At 40.2% G+C, this 24085-nt stretch overlaps 1 protein-coding gene across 7 annotated transcripts in view; it reads left to right on the top strand.

Annotated features, from left to right (window-relative positions):
• The window catches only part of synj1 (synaptojanin 1), a 112425-nt gene that overhangs the window by 19291 nt on the left and 69049 nt on the right, over positions 1-24085 (top strand). For all 7 annotated transcript variants that reach the window (XM_059968689.1, XM_059968694.1, XM_059968693.1 and 4 more), the window contains exons 6-13: positions 1094-1177; positions 2174-2235; positions 2390-2486; positions 3765-3937; positions 4028-4109; positions 5382-5534; positions 13877-14042; positions 18396-18419. In XM_059968689.1, the coding sequence (XP_059824672.1) occupies positions 1094-1177; positions 2174-2235; positions 2390-2486; positions 3765-3937; positions 4028-4109; positions 5382-5534; positions 13877-14042; positions 18396-18419 (841 nt within the window). The remainder of the gene's footprint in view (positions 1-1093; positions 1178-2173; positions 2236-2389; positions 2487-3764; positions 3938-4027; positions 4110-5381; positions 5535-13876; positions 14043-18395; positions 18420-24085) is intronic.

Below are 24085 nucleotides of genomic sequence, written 5' to 3'. Positions count from 1 at the left end.
GGGGCATAGAATGAAATCAGCATTGATGAGGTCAGTGCAATACATACAAAATGCTGGAGGAATTCAGCAGGTCCTGACTTGCTGAGTTTCTCCAGCATGTTGTGTGAGTTGCTCTGGATTTGCAACACCTGCAGAAACTCCTGTAATTTTGATTAGTTCAGCACTATTTTATTGAATCTCCTATTACTCATTTGGGTTAGTAGATTGTCTTCAGGTCAAAGCTACCAATTAAACATTCCCTGAATAAATAAATAAATTTCTCTGATTCTTTGTTGGACAAGGAATGTCTTATTGATATTTTTGGCCACAACACTGAAATTCTATCAGAAATGGAAATTTAGTTTCTTGTCCACATGATCAAATTGCTTCACAATTTTAAAGGTTTCTGTTAAGACAATTGTTGCGTTCACTTTATTCTACAGTAAATAACAACCTGTTCATCCTTTTCTTAAAGCTCTGTTCTAGGGTCATACATAAGAATTTTTTTTGTACTTTCTTCAGTGCCTTTTTATTTCCCAACCCTGGAGGATTTAGATACATGGATGTAGTTTTTGAAATTGTCAGGGTGGGCTCATAAGAATCCCCGCCCCCCAGCCAATCTGATCTGTATTCCATTTCCTTCATCTCCTCTTTTTTTCCACTGTTCCTGGTAATACAAACAATAATAAGCATATAACAGGGAAGGCAATATCAAATTTAACCATAAATTGGATATTTCCATCTAGTGGTATAACCAATATATTGGATATTTCTTTTAAAATCCTGGGAATACACAATAGCTCCACTAACATCTGAAGGGAACAAAATATTCCATGTCAGTTATCCTTCATTAAAACTAAAAGGTCACCAACTGAAACAAACTCTGTTTCTGCATAAGCTATGTGTATGTGTCTTAACTGAGATATTCCAGCATTTTCTGTTAATTATGTATACATTTATCTGTACCTTCTGCTTTTTTTTATTTGTCGTGAAATATTTATTTAATCTATATATTTTAAGAGGCTCTGTGCAAATGATGAAAAAGTCATTATTGGTGTTTTAAAACTTTTATCATCCACTCCAATCAGTAATGTTTTACTTTTATTTTTCAAAGGTGATATTCTTGGATGACTGTGTGTCTTCTTTTATTCAAATCCGTGGTTCCATCCCATTGTTCTGGGAGCAACCAGGCCTTCAGGTTGGCCTTTTAAAATTTCTTTATAATTCACATCTGTAGTCTACATTTTTCTGCAATGAATTCAGAGGACATTTTAGTTATCTGCCAGTACTGGGTTATGACTTGTATGAACATATTTGCTTTCATTCCCAACTAATGGTCTTTGATATTACCTGATTTAAATTTAATGTTACAGTAAGAGGCCATTATTACGTCAAAGGATGTGTTTACTAATAGACGTTCTTTTACTGTAGAAAAGATGAATGTAATTAATTCCAAGTAATGGGTTGCACTGGCCTGACTTAATATCTTGCCATTCTTTCTACATTTTTAGAGAAAAATGTTGATTATTATTTTAGTTTATTTATTCTTGTTTCTCTTTGTTTTTGTGGACCCTTTGTCAGTGTCGCATGGATGAGCTTTATCTTTGAATGCTGACAACATGCCTGACTTTAGTAAACCTTATAGCTTAATCTCAATGATGAATGTGTATTTTGCATCCAGGTAATAACTTTTGTGAGGTTTCCTTTTCTCCCATCTCTAACCCATGGACATTATCTGATCATAATATCCTCGCTACTGCTCCAGCAGAGATCATCCATTGCAATAGATGTGTACTTCATTGTAGAAGTTAATATTTAAAACCATCATGTTGTAATATAGTTGTAATCTTAACTTTGAATGTTGCTAAATGTGATTTGCTTTGAAGTGACCTGTGTTTACTGCTGGCATTGTTTAATTACTGCAGTGACTATTAGAACTTAAACCCAATAATGGCCTGTTAAAGAATATCAAGATTAGGGTTAGAATAATAGTGTACCAAAATTATGTTGGTTATTCAATAGCCAGATTTCAAAAGGCGTAACTATTTTTACTGTTGTTTTTCTTTTATTTAGATAAAAATGTATTCAACTTAACATTTATTTAATTCATACTTTTTTTTTCTTGCTAATCAACTTTCTTTCAGCAGTTTCCTTTTAATATTTGCATAACTATCGTTTACTTTGTGTGCTTTAGGTTGGGTCGCATCGTGTTCGGATGTCCAGGGGGTTTGAAGCTAATGCACCAGCTTTTGACAGGTATTGAAGTTGCATTTAGCAGTAATTACTACTATCAGTTGAGCAATAGTAACAATTAATGTTTTTCAAAAACAATTGCTTGCTTTAGAATGTATATTGATTATTAGTCTTTCAGATCTCCATTTCCCAAAATATACCTACTAAATTTTTACAGACATTTTAGAACACTGAAAAAGCTATATGGGAAGCAAACTATAATCAATTTACTAGGAATGAAAGAAGGAGAGCACATGCTTAGTAAAGCATTCCAGGTAAGTGACTAAACTTGATGTAAAAATAAATTTCTCAATGCTCCTATTTTCAGGAAATTAAATGTTGTTTGGTATCTTCGTTCAAAATCTTCAAATGAAATTTGAAAACATTTATGCTGCTTCCTTAAATACCTTCATTTTAAATGGTGACTTTAAATATGTGTATTTCAAGGAAAAAATTGACCTGCTTTCAAGCCTGTTGAACAAATTTCCTTAATTCTCTCCTAAAACCTTTCTGGTTTCCCAAAGTTTCTTGCAGTAAATTATAAACAGTGTTTGTGGTTCCATTGCGTCATTTGATTGGCAAGGAACTGTTGATCTATTTTGATTAGAGAATCTTTGATCGACTTCTGTTGAGTTACCAAATCTCTAATGTAAACAAAAGTCGGGGGGAAAAAATCCTTGTGTCTCTGTGGAAAAACCTGTCTGTGTCCAAACACCTTGTGATATGTATATTCAGCTCAGACAGGAATGAAAAAGCATCAAGTACAAACTAGTGGTCCCTTTCACACACTTTGTGATTTTCCATGGATGTTAGTGCAGACGAAATGCAATTACTTAGTTTGGATACGGGTGCCTATTTTGAGACGCGGCTCCGGACAAATCTATATGGCTTATTTCACAACTTTTGCAGGAGGTTTTTACTATTCACATGATGTCAATCTATTTGTACATTAAGTGAGAATGTAGTTGGGCTATTTATTATGTTAACCTGGTGATTAATGCAGTGTGTATCTAGGAAAAGAATTTGTGTTTTGCGAGGACAGGAAATGAAAAGGATAGTAAACACAAAGTACACTGCAGATGCTGTGGTCAAATCAAGACGTACAAACAAGCTGGATGAACTCAGCAGGTCGGGCAGCATCCGTTGAAACAAGCAGTCAACATTTCGGGCCGAGACCCTTCGTCAGAAATGAAAAGAATATATCTTCTATAACAACACACATAAAATGCTAGAGGAACTCAGCAGGTCAGGCAGCATCTATGGAAATGAATAAACAGTTGACATCTTGCGCTGGGATCCTTCTTCAGGACTGGAAAGGAAGGGAGAAGATGCCAGAGTAAAGAAGTTGGGGAAGGGAAAGGTGGACTAGCAGGAAGGTGATGGATGAAGCCAGGTGGGTGGAAAGATAAAGGGCTGGAGCTGAAGAAATATCTTCTGCTTTTGGGTAACCTCGGTTAGTATTAAACACCTTCCTATGTTTTGGTTTTCTTCTCTTCTGATGTTAAATGAAAAGTATGCACCATTCTACAAACTTTAAATTGTTTTTTTACTAGAGTCATTTGAAGGCATCTGAACATGCTGCAGATGTTCCAATGGTGAATTTTGACTACCACCAGCAGGTAAAGGGTGGAAAGACAGACAGACTTATAACTGTGCTGAAACCCAAACTAGAGACATTTCTGGAAGAATGTGACTTTTTTTATTGTGATTCCCGTGGAGTTCAGAGGTGAGCTCATTTTACCATTGAAGTTTGAGTTAGTATTTCTGAAAGGGATATTAAACCATTTTAATTTGAGCATAAGATGTTTTCCCACAGGTGCCAGACTGGTGCTATCAGAACCAATTGTCTTGATTGCTTAGACAGAACAAACAGTGTGCAAGCTTTCTTTGGATTGGAGGTATGTTTCAAGTTGTGGTTGTTTATTCTTCTAATGCATTCCATTAAATAAGTATAACTACCAGTTTTCTTAATTTCTGTCACTAAATGCTTCACTTCAGACCCAGGATGCTATTGCAGCAGAAACAGTTAATTGCTAGGTGGAGAACTTGTCAAGTGTTCTATACCTAACATCATTGTGGTTGTTTCTTAAATGTTCTCTGCAATGGGCTAGTAAACCACTCAGTTCAGACTCAGTTCAAACCACACAGACTCAGTTTGCGGTGGATAATAAAATTAGGCCTTGTGAATAAATAAATTATGCAATTATTTGACAAAATCCAGTATTTGGTGGTTGAGTCTATAACCAATAGCACAAAATCTAAACTGCTACAGATTTTATTATTCGATATTTGCGTGACCCGAAACATTACCTGATGTGAGTCTGGAATTGCAATGAAAATTCTGGTATTCATGATAAAAGTTAATAACTTTTAGATCCTGCACAGTTTTATGAACATGAAGTGCAATGTTTTATGGTCATGAAATGTAGGGAAGGAATAAATATTTGTACTGCATTTGTAATGACAACCATTGTACAGCATTGTGCAAAAGTCTTGGCACCTTAGCTGTATATATGTGCCTAAGACAGTACACACAGTACAGTAGTAATTTTATCTATCGCACTGTACTGCTGCCGCAAAACAAAACAAATTTCATGACATGTGAGTGATAAACCAGATTCTGATATGGATCTCTGTTGTGGACTGAGAGTGGGAAGGGGGCAGGGAGAGAGGAATCATGGTTGGGAAAAGGGGAAAGGAGAGGGGAGGGGGCAGGAAGCACCAGAGAGACATTCCAAAATGATCAATAAACCAATTGTTTGGAACCAAGTAACCTTGCCTGGCGACTCAGGCCTGGGTGTGACTACACCCACACCACCACCCCTTCCACCCCTGGTACTCCTTCTGTGTTGCCTGTTTCACACCCCTTATGTGGAGCTTTACCCTCGCCATTCGTGACATCTTTTGCTCCTCCCAGATTTACCAAGATGCTCTCCGCTCCACGTTGACAAATACAATACTGTGCAAAGGTCTTGGGCACGTATATACAGCTAGAGTGCCTATGTTTATAGATTATAAACTTTTGCACAGTACTGTACAATCTTGGATAACTGCTTAGGAACCTAAAATAGTCTGCAATAATAAATCATGTTAAATGTTTAATTCAAATTGATTAAAAAAAATGCATTTTGACTGTTTATGCCCTCCCACATTCTTCATTTTCTCAACAGATGCTTCACAAGCAGTTAGAAATTCTAGGGCTAGCTGAGAAGCAACAGATGATCACTAGATTTCAGGAGGTTTTTCGTTCCATGTGGTCAATGTGTGGTGATTCAATAAGTAAAATCTATGCTGGAACTGGAGCACTGGAAGGAAAAGCAAAGGTATAGTATAAATTATTGTACGTGGCCCTGGAAAATTTAAAAGTAATGAAATTGTGTTACCATTGATTGATACAAAAGATTTTTTTTCTAATTATTCTGCAAAAATCTACTGTGCTCTCTGTTTCAAAAGTAAAAATTGCTTTACATAAAACTTGACATCTGACACATTTGGTATTTTAACTTTTTTACCTTTTACTTCACCACATTTTTAACATAGACATATGTTTATCTACTTAACAGAATTGTAATTAGGCAAAATGGAAATTCTTTATGATCAGGATATTAGAAGAATTGACCAAAGGCTGGTTCAGACCTTTCCTCGTGGTAAAGTTTTTACCAGTGGAGGGAATGGTTTTGTAGAGAATTCTTAGTTTATTTCCTTTGACTAGCATTTTCCATATTAAAACATGATGTTCATCTATCTGGAATGTGCAGTTTTTTTTCGTACTTACTGTTTCTTTTCTGTGACATTTGAATCACATTATATCCTGTTAGTGAGTAAACAAGAATGTGTGTGCATGTATAAATGTATAATCATGTATAAAAGAGTGGGAGCACAATTTAGAAAACTGAAGTAATTCACTATGTTGGAGGAATATAAATAAAAAAGATCTTTAATTTATGAAGGGGATGCATTCTGGAAAAACTGTTCTGCTAAGCACAATTTAATAAATCAGGAAAGCCAAGTGAAACGTATTAAGGGCCTTTGTGCACAGTGTGATATGCTATTCAGTGGAATAAAAATGATTATATAGATTAAAAAAATACCTCAAGCCATAACATTTTAGCAAAAAGTCATAAATTGAACATTTACAAATCAAGCAATTACTACACAGTCAGAAATTAGGAGGGTGAACTTTATTGCGAAAAATGGGGTTCAAGAGCATTGGCTTGTTATTGTATTTGCAGAAGGTTTATTAATAAGCGATGCATTAATAAGCGATGATAATTTGGCTTCTGTATGAAAGAAAGTATGGTCTTGACTTAAAGACAGTGTGTCATGGATTCACCAGATTGAATCCTGAGATTAAAGGTTATAATTTGAGGGCAAAGTAGATGGTCTCAAGAGTTGTAACTTTTTGGAATTCTATATTCCAGAGTCTGTTAATACCACTCTATATATACATTTTGAGCAGTAATCAAGCAATATGAGGATTACCTGAGAATATTGACATGAGTTGGTGGATTATTTCTGTTTTTCCGGAACATTTGAGTTGCCTTCTCAAGGAAAGTTAGGGCTACACCTGCTTTCTCATGCACTATTTTAGCATATTATCTGGTTTATTGAACTAGGCTTTTCAGGTGAACTCTTGATCTCCCAATCTAATTTATAATGGCCCTTGCATGTATTTGTCTTCCTGCAGTGCACTTCCTCTGTAACTGCAACAGTATATTCTGCATCCTGTTTTTTCTTTTGATGTAATCATGTGTGGCACGATCTATCTGGATGGCATGTGAAATAAATGCTTTATGTTGAATTTTGCTGCATATGACAATAGTAAACCAATGCAATACAAAAGCTTCAAAGTTTTACAGCTTATAAAGGTTTTTAGTACAGGTTGAGCACACCTTATTTAAAATGCTTCGGGCTGGATGTATTTTGGATTTCAGATTTTTTTCAGATTTTGGAATATTTGATTCTATATAATGAGATTGCTTGGGGATGGGAACAGAGTCGAAACACAAAATCCATTTACATTACATATACAGCTTATACATATACCCTGAAGGTAGATTTATATAATATTTTTAATAATCTTGTGCATGTAACAATAATATGTACATTGAACAATCAGAAAGGTAAGCTATCACTACCTTGTTTGCCCAGGTGGGCAGTCAGTGGCTGCTTGGCATTGCCATCATTCCTGATTCTGAATTACCGGTAAGCAGTCTTTGTCTTACACTTGTTCATCAGGCATATGTACTTAACAGTAAAAATTATTACACACCTTTAATATAATGACAATATAATGTGTGCAGGGTAACAAGAGCTGCACAGCAACTTTATGTAAAATAGAAGAACAAGATTGAATCTAATTAATCTCTGCTATTTTGTGACCAGCAGATGCTTTATCACTATAAATCTTTAAAAAAATTTAATGCCTTGCCTTTTCTTAAACTTCTGCAGGCAGCCCGCTGAATATTCACAATTACCTTCAATTTTCCGTTCATCCTGATAGATCTTTGCTTGTTTGATGATCAGCATACTGTTAAGTGGCATATGTTCACTCTGATGCTGATGAATCTGTTCTTTCAATACATGATGAGATCTTCATTTTTCGCTTTATGCAGTGTTTTTGTATTATTCTTTAAATTCCATTCATTACTCTTAGCATAGAACATTAACAGTTTGTCCTTCTGTTTCTTCAGGTTGTAGATGGTGGTCATTCCAACATCACATTCCTCTGACAGATGCTTCACACTTACACCCTTGTCAAGTTTTCCCAACATTTTGACTTTCTGTTTTATACATAAACATACATTCTTCCTAATTTTTCTTTTCACTATTACACATAGGAGTAACTGCATACCTTTTTAACATTTCCAACAATATCTTCACAGCACAGAGTAGAGAATAAGTGCAAAACACTTGATAACCACTGTCAGTAATGCATGAAGATCTGGCTATGATGATTGTTGAAAACAACTGGTGCAAAACAGGGCCTCACTCAGGGTGTGTGAGGTCACTTCTCAGAGCTACCTGTGGTGTGCAGAGACCCATGCATCACCTGGGGATCTTCCCAGCACTTTGTGCAATTTCTACTTGTAGCGTCATGTCAGCACTTAAAAAATTTTTTGGATTTTTGGAAAAGGAGTGCTCAACAAGTATATGAAATAATGATGAATCTATTCCTCCACCTTAAGGAATATTTTGAGTTTCCTGTGCTCACATCTTGAGAGGAACTAAGTGTGTAAATTAGACCTGAACTAATATCTACCAGCCTTTGTCTTGATCTGCTTTATTTATTTCTGCTATCTACTTTATTTGTATTCACTGTGATGTCAGTTAATTTGCAAATCCAGTCTTGATCCTATAAGATCTAGGAGCAGAATTAGGCCATTTGGCCCATCGAGTCTGCTCTGCCATTCAGTCATGCCTGATCCTTTATTTCTTTCCTCAGCCCAATTCCTCACCCTTTTCCTCGTAACCTTTGATACCATGGCCAGTCAAGAACTTATCAATCTCCAGCATAAGTACACCCAAAGACCTGGCAACCACAGTTGCCTGTGGTAACAAATTCCACAAATTCACCACTCTCTGGCAAAAGAAATTTCTCTGCATCTCTGTTCTAAATGGACACCCCTCTATCCGGAGGCTGTGCCCTCTTGTCCTAGACTCTCCCACCATGGGAAACATTGTTTCCACACCTACTTTGTCTTTGGCCTTTCAACATTTGAAAGGCTTCAATGAAACTCCTCCTGATCCTTCCAAATTCCAGTGAATACAGGCTCAGAGTCATCAAACATTCCTCATATGATAACTCTTTCATTCCTGGAATCATCATTGTGAACCTCCTCTGAACCAGCACATCTCTTCTTAGATAAAGCACAATACTCAAGGAGAGGCCCCACCTGTTCCTTATAAAGCCTCAGCATCACATTTCTAGACCTCTTGAAATGGCACATTGTTAGTGTCTTCCACAGTGAAAATTGATGTATTGTACTCATTTAGTTCATATGCCATCTCTTTGTTCCCTATTATTATTTCTCCGGCCTCATTTTCTGGTGGTCCTATATCCACTTCAATCTCTTTTATTTTTTTATGGACTTGAAAAAGTTTTATCCACCTTAACATTGTTTGCTAGCTTCCTTTCATGTTTCATCCTATCCATCTTCATGATTCTTTTACTGCTTTCTGTATGTTTTTAAAAGCTTTGCTTTTTCTTCCCACTATCTTCCCTGTAATTTTTGCTTCATTGTATGCCCTCTCCTTTGCTTTTACATTAGCCTTAACTTCCCTCATCAGTCACGGTTGAACTATTTTGCCATTTGAATATTTCTTTCTTTTTGGAATACATCTATCCTCCCCTTTCCTCATTCTTCCCTGAGACTCAATCCAATGCTGCTCTGCTGTCATCCCTGTCAGCATCTCCTTCAAATTTACTTTGGCCATCTCCTCTCTTATACCACTATAATTTGCGTTACTCCACTGAAGTACTGCTACATCAGACTTTATTTTCTTCCTATCAGATTTCAAGTTGAACTCAATCATATTGTGATCACTGCCTCCTAAATGTTCCTTCACCTTAAGCCTCATAATCACCCCCAGTTCATTACGTAACACCTAATCCAATATAGTTCATCCCCTTGTAGGCTCATTACCAACTTGATTTTTCCAGTCTACCTACATGTTAAATTCTCCCATGACTATTATAACATTGCCCTATGGACACATCTTTTCTATTTCCCCTTTGCATTCTGTAGTCCACATCCCAATTGCTGTTTGGAGGCCTGTATATAACTGCCATCAGGGTCCTTTTATCCTTGTAGTTTCTTAAAAACTCAACCCACAAAGATTCAACTTCTTCTGATCCTATGTCACATCTTTCTACTGATTTAATGACATTCTTTACTAGCAGAGCCATGCCATCCCCTCTGCCTACCTTCCTATCCCTTCAATACAATGTGTAACCTTGAACATTCAGCTCCCAACTACAGCCATCCTTCAGCTACGATTCGGTGATGGCCACAATGTCATACCTGACAATCTGTAATTGTGTTACAAGATCATCCACTTTATTTCTTATACTCTGTGCATTGAGTATTGTATTTGTTACCTTTTTAATTCTGCATCCCTAATCTACTGATATTCACCCTGCTGGCTACAGTTATGTCCTATCATCTGCCTGCTCTTCCTGACAGTCTGACTACACACTATCTTTGTTATTTTACCCTCCATCTTACCCTGAGTCCCTTCACTCTGGTTCCCATCTCCCTGTGTTGTACTAGTTTAAACCCTCCCCATCAGGTCCAACAAACTGGCCCACTAGAATATTGGTCCTCCTCGGGTTCAGGTGCAACCCATCCCTTGTGTACAGATTATACCTCCCCTAAAAGGGATCCCAATGATCCAAGAAACTGAAGCCGTCCCTTGTACCAGCTCAGCCACTTATTTTTCTGCCAAATCATCCTGTTTCTACCCTCACTGGCAAGTGGCATAGGTAGCAATCCAGAAATTGTTACCCTGGAGGTCCTGCTTCTCAGTTTTCTGCCCAGCTGTCTAAATTCTCTCTTCAGGACTTCTTTGCTTTTCCTACCCATGTCTTTGGTATCAATATGTACCAAGACATCTGGCTGCTCCCCCTTCTCCTCCAAATGCTCTGGATGAGATCCTAATTGTACTCTAAAGCCACATGCAGATACTTATAATGATTACTTCATGATAATTGAGTTTGAGGAAGTGCTTCAGAGACGATTGTTCTTTAGTTCTGAACTTGGCTCATGAAGTATACTTTCAAATTTCCTGATATTTGTAACACACACACAAAATGCTGAATGTCAAGCAGGTCAAGCAGCATGTATGAAATAGAATAAACAGTTGACATTTCCTTTCCATAGATGCTGCCTGACCTGCTAAGTTTCTCCAGCATTTTGTGCGTGTTACTGTGGATTTCCAGCGTCTGCAGAATCTCTGATGATGATCCTGATATATATTGTCATGAACCATTCTTTTTGGTTCACTCATACCAAATCTTTCCATCCTTTGTTAGCTTGCAGCACATTGTACAGAGCTCTCAGCTGTAGCTCCACAAGGGCTGTCTCTTTCTCTGACGGTGAAATTTCTGCAACTATTGTTTCCCCAAGGTTTTCTATTTTTCAATGTGTCATGTTGGAATTTCTGTGCAATGTACCTTTATTTCCCCCTCCTAATTTTAAACGATTGTATGCCTATTAGGCATATGAAATTCAGTGGACCTTTGAGAAGTATCTCTTCTGTCAATCTCTACTCCTGTGTTTCTGATGCATTGTCATATGTTTACACCATTACTGCTTTTTGAGGATATACTTTGCCATACTTCACAAGTGTGAAGGGCTCTTATTTAAGTATTTCTTCTGTTGGTATTTGGGGAAGTGCCATTAGGTTATGTTCTTCTTTAGATTTTATGAAGCCAATTCTGTGCCATGATAAGATGTTAAAATTCAAACAAATATTTGTATTGACTTTACAGAAAACCTGTGTAACAATTTCAAATTCAAAAGTTGTTGCAGATAAGAATGTTCCTGCTAATTAACCTTTTCACACGCATACTTGGCAGAAAATCACTACAGCATTAAGAACTTTGCATTGTTTCACTCTAAGCAAAACTTTGAACTTTGATTTCATTTTCAGTGAAAGGTACTCCCTTAGTATTTTATGACAATGTTTAAATGTACTATACATAAAAATTTATGAGTGTAGATTATTCAGTAATTGATCTATTTTTCCTTTCTTGATTATTGCTTTCTCTGGGTGTTGGCCTAATGGTGAGTTAAGTATATCAGAAGCATAAAGATATCAGATCTACCATCATTTGGGTAATCATGGCCCAATCAGAATCTACCTTGTTATGCTCTTGCATCTTGTTGTCTACTTGCACCATGCTTTCTCTGTAGCTATTATTCTTCATTTTGCATTACTTTGTTGTTTTACCTTTTAATACCTCAATGTACCATTTAATGGTTTGCTCTGTATTAACTGTATGCAAGACAATATTTTCACTGTATCTCAATATGTGACAGTAATACAATTCCAGGAATAATCATGGTCTTGTGTGTGTGAGGGCATATCTGACAATTATTTTGGAGTTTTTTGAAGAGGTAACTGAGGGGATAAAAGAAATCAGGGCAGTGGATGGGAAGTTATGGACTTTAGCAAAGCCTTTGACAAGATCCTGTTGATCTGTTAGGTTTCAAAGATACATTTAATGTCAAAGAAATGTTTACAATATACATCCTGAAATTCTTTTTCTTCGCAACCATCCACAAAAACAGAGGAGTGCCCCAAAGAATGAATGACAGTTAAATGTTAGAACCAGGTTGTGTGGGATTCAAGGGGTGTTAGTAAGGTGAGTTTGGAATTGGCTCAAAGATAGGAAGCAGAGTGTGGTGGTTGAAGGTCAGTTCTCTGACTGGTGGCCGGTGCCTGGGGGAGGATATTGTTGGGACCTCTGTTTTGTATTATATATGTAAATGATTTGGTTGTGAATGTACATGGCACAATTAGCAAGTTTGTTGATGATACTGAATTAAAAGAAATCTTGATCAGGTAGGGAGATGGGATGAGGAATGGCAAATAGCTTTCAACTTGTCTAAGTGTGATGTGATGCATTTTGGGCAGTCACACCAGGGTAGGAGCTATACAATGTATGGAGATTGTTGACAAGTGTTGTGGAACAGGGTGGCCTGAGTGTATGAATGCTCTAATTTGCTGAAAGTGGCTATTCAAGTAGGCAGCATGGTGCAGATGGCATTTGGCATGCTGGTCTTTGTCAGTCAAGACATCAAATTTAGGAGTAGAGATATTGTATTTCAGTCTTCTGCATCTTCTGCACCCTTTCCAGCTTGTCTTTCTTATAAAAGGCTGACCAAAAGTGTACCCAATACTCCAGGTGCTGTCATAAGTTGTTGGTTAGACCGCATTTGAAGTATGATGTTACTGTTTTGGTCAGCTTTTTATAGGACAGACAATGTTGAGCTGGAGTGGGTGCAAAAGAGATTTACAAGGATGCTGCCTAGACTAGGGAGTGTGTGTGTGTGTGCTATAGAGAGAGGTTGGGCGCATTGGATCTTTATTCCTTGCAAAGTAGAGAAAATGAGGGTTGACCTTATAGAGGTTTATAAAATCATGAGGGGTATAGATAATATGGGTAGATGGTCTTTTCTCCAGGGTTGTGCTGTCCAAAACTAGGGGGCACAAATACAAGATAAGAGAAATTAAAAAGAGACCTGAAAGTTAATATTCTTTTTGTTACATGGGATGGTAGTGAGTACCAGCAATGAGTTGCCAGATGAAGTAGTTGAGGCAGGTATAACTGCAACATTTAAGAGGCATTGGATAGATAGATAGAGAGGAAAGGCTTGGCTATTTATGGGCCCAACATAGAAAATTGAGACTGGCAAGAAGGATGCAGTGATTTGCATGGACTAAATAAATTGAAGGGCCCGTGTCTGTGTGTATGAATCTAAGTTAATGGAAAATTCACCTAACAACATGTATTTGCAAAGCATATTTTTACATCAAAGATTCTTCATGTAATGTAACACATTAAAGTACAGAGTATATTGAGCTAATGTCAATGGCAGATTTAGTAAGTTAAGTAACATTTAATTATTCATAGTGATGTATTAACTTTTTCTTCTAGGGTGGAAAGTTTAAGGATGGAGCTCGCTCAGTGACAAGAACCATTCAGAATAATTTCTTTGATAGCTCCAAGCAGGAAGCTATTGACATCTTGCTACTTGGTAATACGCTGAACAGTGACTTGGCAGACAAAGCTCGAGCTCTCCTAACGACCAGTTCTTTACATGGTAAGATTTACTTTATCAATGCATGCAATGACATTCAAATTATTTTGAATTCACTTATGGCATGTAATGCAAACTGGTATTAGACCTTAAATTTATATGTGAAAGTGCTTTGATTCTTCTTTGATATTAGAAATTATTTCACTTCAATACACAAAACAATATAATCTGCAACTTGTGGAGTGCCATCCATAGGCTCACTTCTTCTTACCAATCAGATGAAGGCTAGGTGCTGTGAAAAAGCTAAGATGAGATAATTGCCAAATAAAAATGAAATAGCATAAACATTGTAAGTGGGGCAGAGAGGAAAATGGTGAGAAAGCAGCAAGGGTCCAGTGAGGCATTAAGAATTATAATATTTTTGTGACTTGAAGTATCAGTATTTGGTTTTGCATGGCAATAATAAATGTGATTCCTGAGAATGACACTTGGAAGTATCTGGATTGTAAATCTGGAGTTTCTGCAAACTTGCCCTACTGTTGGGTGGAGTTTGGCTTGTACCTCTGCAAACCCTGTATTGTACAAGTATGATTGACATTGGGTCATGTGATTCATTGTGGCTGCTTTCAGTAAGATTGTGGATGATCCTTGAGCAAAGCAGTTTCTGATATGAGCCCTTATTCACTGATTTTCTTGGAGACCAGAAATCTGACAGTGTCAGCCTTGATTATATTCAAGGAAATTAGATATTTTAGACAAGGTAAAGATAATTTCAAAAAAATCACTGCTATTTGAATACTGAGTCTACCCATAATCCTGAGACTACATCTGTTTACGCATTCTTCTTGGGCCATTTTAAACAGTGCTTGATACCCGTCTACATATATATTTTAATTATCATTTAGCCACTGGGGACTTGGCAAGGAAACAAAAAAAAAGATGGATTTGATCTTAGTTGTAGAAAAAGTCAAGTCAGTTATCCTGATGAAATGGTGTTTAGCAATGGCAGAAGGAGGTTGCCATCTCACAAACTAACCATCTATTTAATGTGCCATTAGATACTTTCTGTTGCATCTGTATAGAAGACCGATTCCCACATTAGCCTTTTTAGTACTTTAGAACCCACTGAAACAATGGAAGTAAGTCATCTTTGATTGTGGGGCATTGCCTTAGAAGAAGTTGTCAACCGGTTAATATATTTTTTTGCATTCCATTCTGTCATTCTTGGACACCAGGCAAAGTAAAGGGGTTCTGTGCTTATGTAGCAACCTTACTGTTTTCTTGTGAGTCAAATTATTAGGGCAGCCAGCGTGATTCTACAAGGCATTGTCAACTTGAGCGGTGAGATAAGACATGTGTTTTGATATTACTAGATTCCAAGCCAGATGGACCACCCAGATTCTTGGACTCCCATTGCTAGTTCCAAGAGATTAAGTACATTTATCCATTTTAGTTCCTTTCATAGATATGATCCTTTTTTTCTGAGAATAGCCTTGAATTGCACTCTAACATAGATATAATTGCACTCTAACATAGATTAGTATTTGCACATGTTAAGTTTTGTTAAATATCTTTTTACAGGTCTTTGGTCTAGAAATTCTTCAGTGCAAATAGCACTGCAAGGGGAGTTGTTTTTGATCAAGGCTGTATAAAACTGATATCTCTAGTGCATGATATCTGTGGTTGTATGTTCAATGGAGCTGGCAGGTCCCAGCCTTGTATGCACATTTTGTAGGATTTGCTTCTGCAATCTCTTATTGTGATGGAGAGTGCCAAGAGGTGAGGATTTTGTAAGGAAGGAGAAGGATGACAGTGGACAAGTATTGTAGGGGTTGGTGTAGGATTGTTATGGGAAATGGGGTCAATGATTAGGGAGCTGGAAAGAGATTGGGAGGGGTATAGGACAGAAACTGAGGCCTGTAAATGAAAACCAAAACTACAATACGTAACAGAAAGGCAATATAAGAAAATATAATTCTGTATGATTTGGGAGGTGGTTAGTATAGTCACTCCAAAAACAGGAGGTAGAGCCAATCCTGCAAAAATCTTTGTTGTCAGAACAGCTCCCCCTTCCCCTTTCACTTTGGTGGCACAGGGTGGGCCCTAGAAATAATACTGGAGAAATACTGGTCAAATGCTTTGTGAAACATCCCTTTACAAATGAACATTTAATAGCTGTAACACATTTTTGTTTATTTTCCTTTCCTGTTTTACTGTTAATATTGAACATTAAAATTTAAATATTTCTTTAAATAATGGGGCAGATTTTCTGCATGTGGCTGTGCTCTTGTTGTTGACTCTATACTACTGTCCCCCCGCCTTGAATTAGTGTGGACTTTTAGCCTCTTATCAGAAGATGGTATGATTCATGGGCAGATGGCTGAGAGAATCAGGGTTAGGAGATATCTTCTCCACTGAATGTATATTTGAATTTTGTCTGCAAATGTTTTATGGATATATATATAATTAAATTGCAGAACTAGATTTCCTAGAATTAAGCAATTTAGTCTTGGGTTTTTAACTGGAAAATTCCTGTTAAATCTTTAAGAACTTGAAATTTGCTCACTGAAGCTTTGGATCATGTAAGCTAGCCCAATTGTTTTAGTTTTAAAAGGGGAGGAAGGGATTATAGGAAGTTCCATTTCATAACCAATAATGAAAAAGAATTATTTTTAAAACATTTTAGTTACTTTACAAGGTTCCATTTGTAATTCAGTGTAATCTTGACTGAATTCGTAACAATTTCATCTCTAACTCAGGGTTCTCTGATCAAGCCCCAGTGTGGATTTAAATACATAATGCTGGGTGACACTTCATGCAATGCTGAATGAGGCTTTGGCACTGGAAGTGTTGTTAATGCCACGAGCTATTAATTCAAGGTACAGTGTGCCTCTTCAAGTGGATCTAATAGATCCCAAGATACCATTCATTAATTTCTCATCAGTGGGGACAGCATGTTTGCAAAACTAGCCATTGCTTATCCACATAGCAGTTTGATTATATTTCAAAACAAAAATCCTGACCTATAAAGCATATTGGGATATTTCAAGGGCATGATAAGGCACCATCTAATCACATGTTCTGTTTTTTTCCTGTGCAGTGTGTAAAGTAGGCAGAACAACGGGTTGTTCATGGTTTGTTTTCTAGACATGAAATTGCTAATACCATCCTTGGATTTTTAAAATAAACTTTTTGACTTCTGTGGATTTTGTGTTTACTTTTTATGTTTTGTTTGTTTTTACTTTTTATGTTTTGTTTGTCTTACACATATAAAAGAATTGCTTCAAACTGGGGGTTAAAAAAGCTGTTAAAATTAGTAGTAGTAAAGCTCAACAGCTTTGCGGTTTATTGGCATGTTTATCAATAACAATAGGAGCCCATCTTGTATTACTTGATATTATCTCTAGGTCCAGCTTATAATGGTCAGTACTTACTATGTTTAGTGAGAATTCCTATTCAGTTAGATTCCTGTTTTTAAAAAAATAATACATTCCCGTTCAGGAAGTCACTTGAGATTTGAGGAGATTTCTGATGTTGTGCAAACATCCGGATCATGGATATTGTACTTGGTAATAAGTTACTGATTGTTGAACATACAGTGAGCCACATGACAAATAACAGTCACCTGGGTAAGCTACAGGAGGTTCGGTATTTGCAGATGTCTGTGTGTCTGTGCAATGAATCAATGTCTTCCAGATGTGTAGGAACATTTTGGTGGGAAAAACTAGAAAGTAAAATTCACTGGTGGTTTCAGACTGAAAATATGAGGATTTCACTCCATCAGAGACTTAACCCAATTCAGATTTAGTTTGTGTCTGGTGGAAATCTGAACGGATGGTATGCTTTTTGATAGATTTAACCGAAAACAAAATTCTGGAGACACTCAGGATGTGGGACAACATCTGTGGAAAAAGAAACTGTTAAAACCGTCTTAATAGTTTCTGAGTATTTTTGTGTTCCCTTTCTGTTGCCTTTTCCTGTCATTATATCGGAATCAAATAGTGTCTTGGTGCTTCTAACATCTGTGAAAAATCTGGCAAAATTATTGTTTTCTCAGCACTAATGTCTCCCTAAGTTTAGATTCTGTTGATAACCACATTGAACACAAGATCATAATTGGCATTTGAAGGGCATGCTAAAACAATTTTTTTTTCATTTTAACATTCTGTAGAAGATCAGTAAAATAAAGATCCTTTGTTATACAGTCTAAAATCAACTGTATGATCTACTTAAATACAATTAATTAATGTGATTATACAACAATGAATGTGTGAAGACCTAAGTTGTACCATGTGTTCAAATGTATAACGTCTGCTGTGTAATGCATGTTGAGGTTTCTTTTTATTTATGAAAAAGCTTGATGTGCATAAGTGCGTTTAATGCTTTTTTCTTCTTCTCCTTTTGCTGTGGCTGCAGTTCCAGAATTGACACTTCAATCAGGTATAGTGCTTTGCCTAAATCTTTCTGAAATAACAACAGCAAAAATCAGATGTCTCTTTTCTTAAAAAAATGCTGCCTTTTACTAATTGCATTATTTGCAAAAGTAACCCATGTAGTTGTCATTCTGTATTGTTCTAAGATAACTTGTGTTTATTGTGTAACAGTGGACATTTCTGATCTTTTTAAATGAGTATTCTTGCTCTAGATTACATGACTCAAATCCTACCATTAATTGATACTGCAAAAAAAGTGAACTTTTAGACACAAATACAAGAAAAGTCGTCTCTTAGAAAATTGTACTGAAGGCATTAATTTGATACCTATTCACAAAAATACATTTAATTGCTCAGTGAACATTTAAATTTGCTTAAGATATTGGATGGGGGGGCATTCTGATTTATCATTTTCCCATGATGGCAGAAGTTCATGATGTATCTGGCATACATATTGTGTGTAGAACCTTCCTTTTTTAACACTCTGTATGTAATACTAGAATCATTTCCTATCATCAGAAGCAAGTGCAGAGTATCCAAGAGTTACATGCAAATATTCCTTGGAGTCCCCATTACTTCTCACGAGACTTGTGAAGTATAGGAGAGGATTATAGTACACAAAAGGCAAAAGTGAAAGGGTGGGTTGAGAAGGAAGCAGAAAAAGGCTAATAACAAATGGAAGAGAAGAGCAAAGATTTGTTAGTATGAGTTGAGGGGCAGAGAATTGACACTTTCAATTTGAGATTGGGAGTGCCAATAAGTATGCTGTGAGGAAAGTGGAAATGATTGAATTTGCAAATATGGTTTGCAATTTATCTGGGAAAATATGAAAACCATTGCAGAAGTCTAATTAAAATACACATCTTGCCCTGATTCACTAGAATGAGGGCAGTGAACTAACAGCAGAAGTTATAATTTCACTGAATTGGAGCTACCATGTAATAACAAAAAAAAACTGTAGGCAAAATCTTCCTTAAAAATAACTCTGATGCATAGAGCAGATGAATTTACATTCACATTATTGGTAACTTCAGAGTCTGAAATAACTTCTGTTTATGAGGCCTTCAATTAGTTACATGCCTCACAAAGTTAATCCAATGATGCAGATAAAGCATTCATATAGCTCTGTTGCATCTAAAATTCTGAAAGTAAGTTCAGATTGAGAGTCAGTATTCGTAGAAAGCCAAATGCACTTAGTAAGCTAAATGTCCTTATAATATCTGCTATTGGTCTGGATTGAATATGGGTAGAATTTAAAAACATCATATTGTAGCGATGTGCAACATACAGAGCTAGAGACAATGACACGCAGTCGGTAAGTCGTTTCGAGTCTAGTTTATTAAAACTTCACGGCGCTGGTATTTAATCCCTAGCGCCCACCCTCTCCGGGTGGAAATGTCGTCAGAGGTGCATTACCAAAGTCTCCCCCCGCGTGCTGGCTATTTGTGAGCCGGATCGCCTGCGCAGAAAGTGGGTCGCCACATAACCCCCCCCCCCCCCCCCCAGAACCAGCGATACACCCCTCAATGTCCACAGACTGGAACAGCCACTGTTTGGGAGGTCTACCTCTGTGCCGCGGTGCCTGAACCTCGACCGGCTGCGCCAAGTCCACATGGGCTGGTTTGAGTCAGTCCACCGTGAAAACCTTCTCTTTCCCGCCAATGTCCAGAACGTACGTGGACCCGTTGTTGTTGATCACCTTGAACTGCTCCTCGTACGGCCGCTGTAGTGGTGCCCGGTGTCCGCCCCTTCGTACAAACACAAACTTACAGTTCTGCAGGTCTTTGGGTACAAGGGTCGGGGTCAGTCTGTGCTGTGAAGTCAGCACGGGGGCCAGGTTGCCAAGCCTTTTGCGTAGTCTGTCCAGGACTGCTGCGGGCTCTTCCTCTTGCCCCCTTGGGGCTGGTACGAACTCTCCCGGGACGGCCGGGGGTGCGCCATACACCAACTCGGCTGACGAGGCGTGCAGATCCTCTTTGGGTGCTGTGCGAATTCCAAGCAGGACCCAGGGAAGCTCGTCCACCTAGTTAGGTCCTCTCAGGTGGGCCATGAGAGCCGACTTCAAGTGACGGTGGAAGCGTTCCACTAGTCTGTTCAACTGTGGGTGGTAGGCAGTAGTGTGGTGTAGCTCCGTTCCCAACAGGCTGGAGGTGAACTGGGCGCCTCTGTCGGAGGTAATGTGGGCCAGTGCCCCGAAGCGTGCTACCCAGGTTGCAATCAGTGCCCGGGCACAGGAATCGGCAGATGTGTCAGTGAGCGGGACCGCCTCTGGCCACCTCGTGAACCGGTCTACCATAGTTAGGAGGTACTGCGCTCCTCAGGACATTGGTAGGGGGCTCACGATATCCACGTGAATATGGTTGAACCTCCGGTGGGTGGGTTCGAACTGCTGCGGTGGGGCTTTAGTGTGCCGCTGCACCTTGGTTGTTTGGCACTGTGCGCATGTTCTGGCTCATTCACTGACCTGCTTGCGAAGTCTGTGCCACGTGAACTTGCTGGAGACCAGCCGGACGGTTGTCCTGACAGATAGGTGCACCAAACCATGTATGGAGTCGAAAACTCACCGCTTCCAGGCTGCCGGGACGATGGGGCGAGGTTGGCCGGTAGCCACGTCGCACAGGAGGGTCCTTTCACCTGGGCCTACGAGGAAGTCCTGCAGCTGCAAACCCGAGACTGCAGTCCTGTAGCTGGGCATCTTGTCGTCTGCCTGCTGCGCCTCCGCCAGTGCTGCATAGTCCACCCCCAGGGACGGGGCCTGGACAGCTGGTCTGGAGAGTGCATCCGCCACAACGTTGTCCTTTCCCGAGACATTCTGGATGTCCGTCATGTACTCGGATACGTAGGACAGATGTCGCTGCTGGTGAGCCGACCAGGGATCGGACAGCTTCGTGAATGCGAAGGTCAGCGGTTTGTGGTCCGTGAACGCGGTGAACGGCCTGCCTTCTAAGAAGTACCTGAGATGCCGGATTGCCAGATACAGTGCCAACAGCTCCCGGTCGAAAGCACTGTACTTGAGTTTGGGTGGTCGTAGGTGCTTGCTGAAGAACGCCAGGGGTTGCCAGCGCCCCTCGATGAGTTGCTCCAGCACCCCACCGACTGCTGTGTCAGACGCATCCTCTGTGAGGGTGGTCGGAACGTCCGTTCTGGGGTGCACCATCTGCCAAGGCTTCCTTGGCTTTAACGAAAGTGGCCGCGGCCTCCCCGTCCCAAGTAATGTCCTTGCCTTTACCCGACATCAGGGTGTACAAAGGGCGCATGATATGGGCTGCTGAGGGGAGGAAACGGTGGTAGAAGTTCACCATACCAACGAACTCCTGCAGGCCTTTGATCGTGTTGGGCCAGGCAAAGTGGCAGATCGCGTCTACCTTGACGTAGAGGTGTTGCCCCGTCTTTGGTAATCCTGTGGCCCAGGAAGTCGATGGTATCGAGACCAAACTGGCATTTGGCCGGGTTGATCGTGAGGCCGAAATCAGGCAGGCGGGAGTAGAGCTGGCGGAGGTGGGACAGATGCTCCTGATGACTACTGCTGGCTATAAGGATGTCGTCCAAATAGATGAACGTAAAGTCCAGGTTGCGTCCCACTGCATCCATTAGCCGCTGGAACGTCTGTGCGGCATTCTTCAGGCTGAGCGGCATTCGGAGGAACTCGAACAGGCCGAACGGGGTGATGAGAGCAGTTTTGGGGATGTCTTCAGGGTGCACCAGGATTTGATGGTACCCCCGGACGAGGTCTACTTTGGAAAAGTTTCTTGCCTCCGTGCAGGTTTGCTGCAAAGTCCTGTATGTGTGGCATGGGGTAGTGGTCTGGAGTGGTAGCCTCGTTCAGTCTGCAGTAGTCACCGCATGGTCTCTAACCCCCAGCTGCTTTGGGCACCATGTGCAGGGGGGAGGCCCATGGGCTGTCGGATCTCCGTATGATCCCCAATTCCTCCATCCTCTTGAACTCCTCCTTCGCCAGCCGGAGCTTTTCCAGGGGTAGCCTTCCAGCACGGGCGTGAAAGGGTGGTCCCTTGGTTGGGATGTGGTGCTGAACCCCGTGTCTGGGCATGGCTGGCGTGAACTGCAGTGCCAGAATCGATGGAAATTCCACCAGGATTCTGGTGAATTTGTTGTCTGACAGCGTGATGGAGTCCAGGTGTGGGGCCGGCAACTTGGCTTCAACCAGGGGGAACGTCTGGAAAGTCTCGGCATGTACCAGTCTTTTCCTTTGCAAGTTGACCAGCAGGCTGTGAGCTCGCAAGAAGTCTGCCACCAGGACTGGTTGGGCCACGGCGGCCAGTGTGAAGTCCCACGTGAACTGGCTGGCGCCGAACTGCAGCTGCACTGTACGGGTGCCGTAGGTCTGTATCGTGCTGCCATTTGTGGCCCTCAGGGTGGGTCCTGGCTCCCTGTTGCGGGTGTCATACCCCGTTGGGGGCAAGACACTGATTTCCACTCCGGTGTCGACCAAGAAGTGGCGTCCCAACTGCTCGTCCCAGGCGTACAAGCGGCTGTCCTGGTGGCCAGCCACCATAGTCATTAGCGGCAGCTGGCCCTGGCCCTTGCAGGGTGGGCGACAACGTCGGGCTTCTGTGCCCCACCGCTGGTGGTAGAAACACCACTGTTCACTGGCCTCCTCACTCCTGCCTCTGTGTTGTGTGCGCCCCCTTGCCGGGCCTGGTCTGGTCTGCTGTTGGGCGCGTGGCCTGGTAATCTGACCAACGGATGCCACGCTCTCCCTCTTGGTTTTCTACAGCACGTCTGCCCGGGCCGCCACCTTACGAGGGTCGCTGAAATCTGCGTCGGCCAGCAGCAGATGTATGTCCTTGGGCAGTTGCTCTAGGAACGCTTGCTCGAACATGAGGCAGGGTTTGTGTCCATCAGCCAGGGCCAGCATCTCGTTCATCAATGCTGACGGCAGTCTGCCTCCCAAACCGTCCAGGTGAAGCAGGCAGGCACCCAGCTCACGCCGTGAGAGGCCAAAGGTCCCAATGAGCAGCGCTTTGAATGCATCTGCAACCTGGGCGGCCGTCTCCTGGTCAAGGGTGCTCACCACGTGATAGTAACGCGTGGAATCAGGAGCTACCTGCCGAATCTGGAACTGGGCTTCTGCTTGGCTAAACCACACGCGTGGTTGCAGCGTCCAGAAAGTCGGCAGTTAAACTGCGTAAACAGATGAAGAGCCGGTCATCTTTGGTCCAAATCCCGTTTGGACCATCAGGGTCACCAATGTAGCGATGTACTACATACAGGGCTAGAGACGACACGCAAGTCGGTAAGTCGTTTTGAGACTAGTTTATTCAAACTTCGCGGCGCTGGCATTTAATCCCTAGCGCCCGCCCTCTCCGGGCGGAAATGACGTCAGGGGTGCATTACCTAATTCTCCACCCGTGTGCAGGCTATTTGTGAGCCGGTTCGCCTGCGCAGAAAGTGGGTCGCCACAATATTCAATTTTCAGTGAAATCATTTAAACTATATGACTAGTTGTTCTACAGAGCTAAATTGTTTTAAAAAATTTGGGATTGAAATTACTGTACAAGCAGTTTAGACTGGTCATATAGACTGCTGTAAATATACTGTATTCATTGATTTGTTTCTATTATTGAACTATTAGAATCAGAATTATTTGATACCATCATCAAATGATAGATTTTAGAAACCTGGGTGCATCAAAGACTTATACTTCTAGGCAAT

Source organism: Hypanus sabinus, chromosome 4 (assembly GCF_030144855.1).
Source record: "Hypanus sabinus isolate sHypSab1 chromosome 4, sHypSab1.hap1, whole genome shotgun sequence".
NCBI lineage: Eukaryota > Metazoa > Chordata > Chondrichthyes > Myliobatiformes > Dasyatidae > Hypanus > Hypanus sabinus.
The sequence above is the reverse complement of the archived record's forward strand: the minus strand, read 5'-3'. Positions and strand labels throughout refer to the sequence as shown.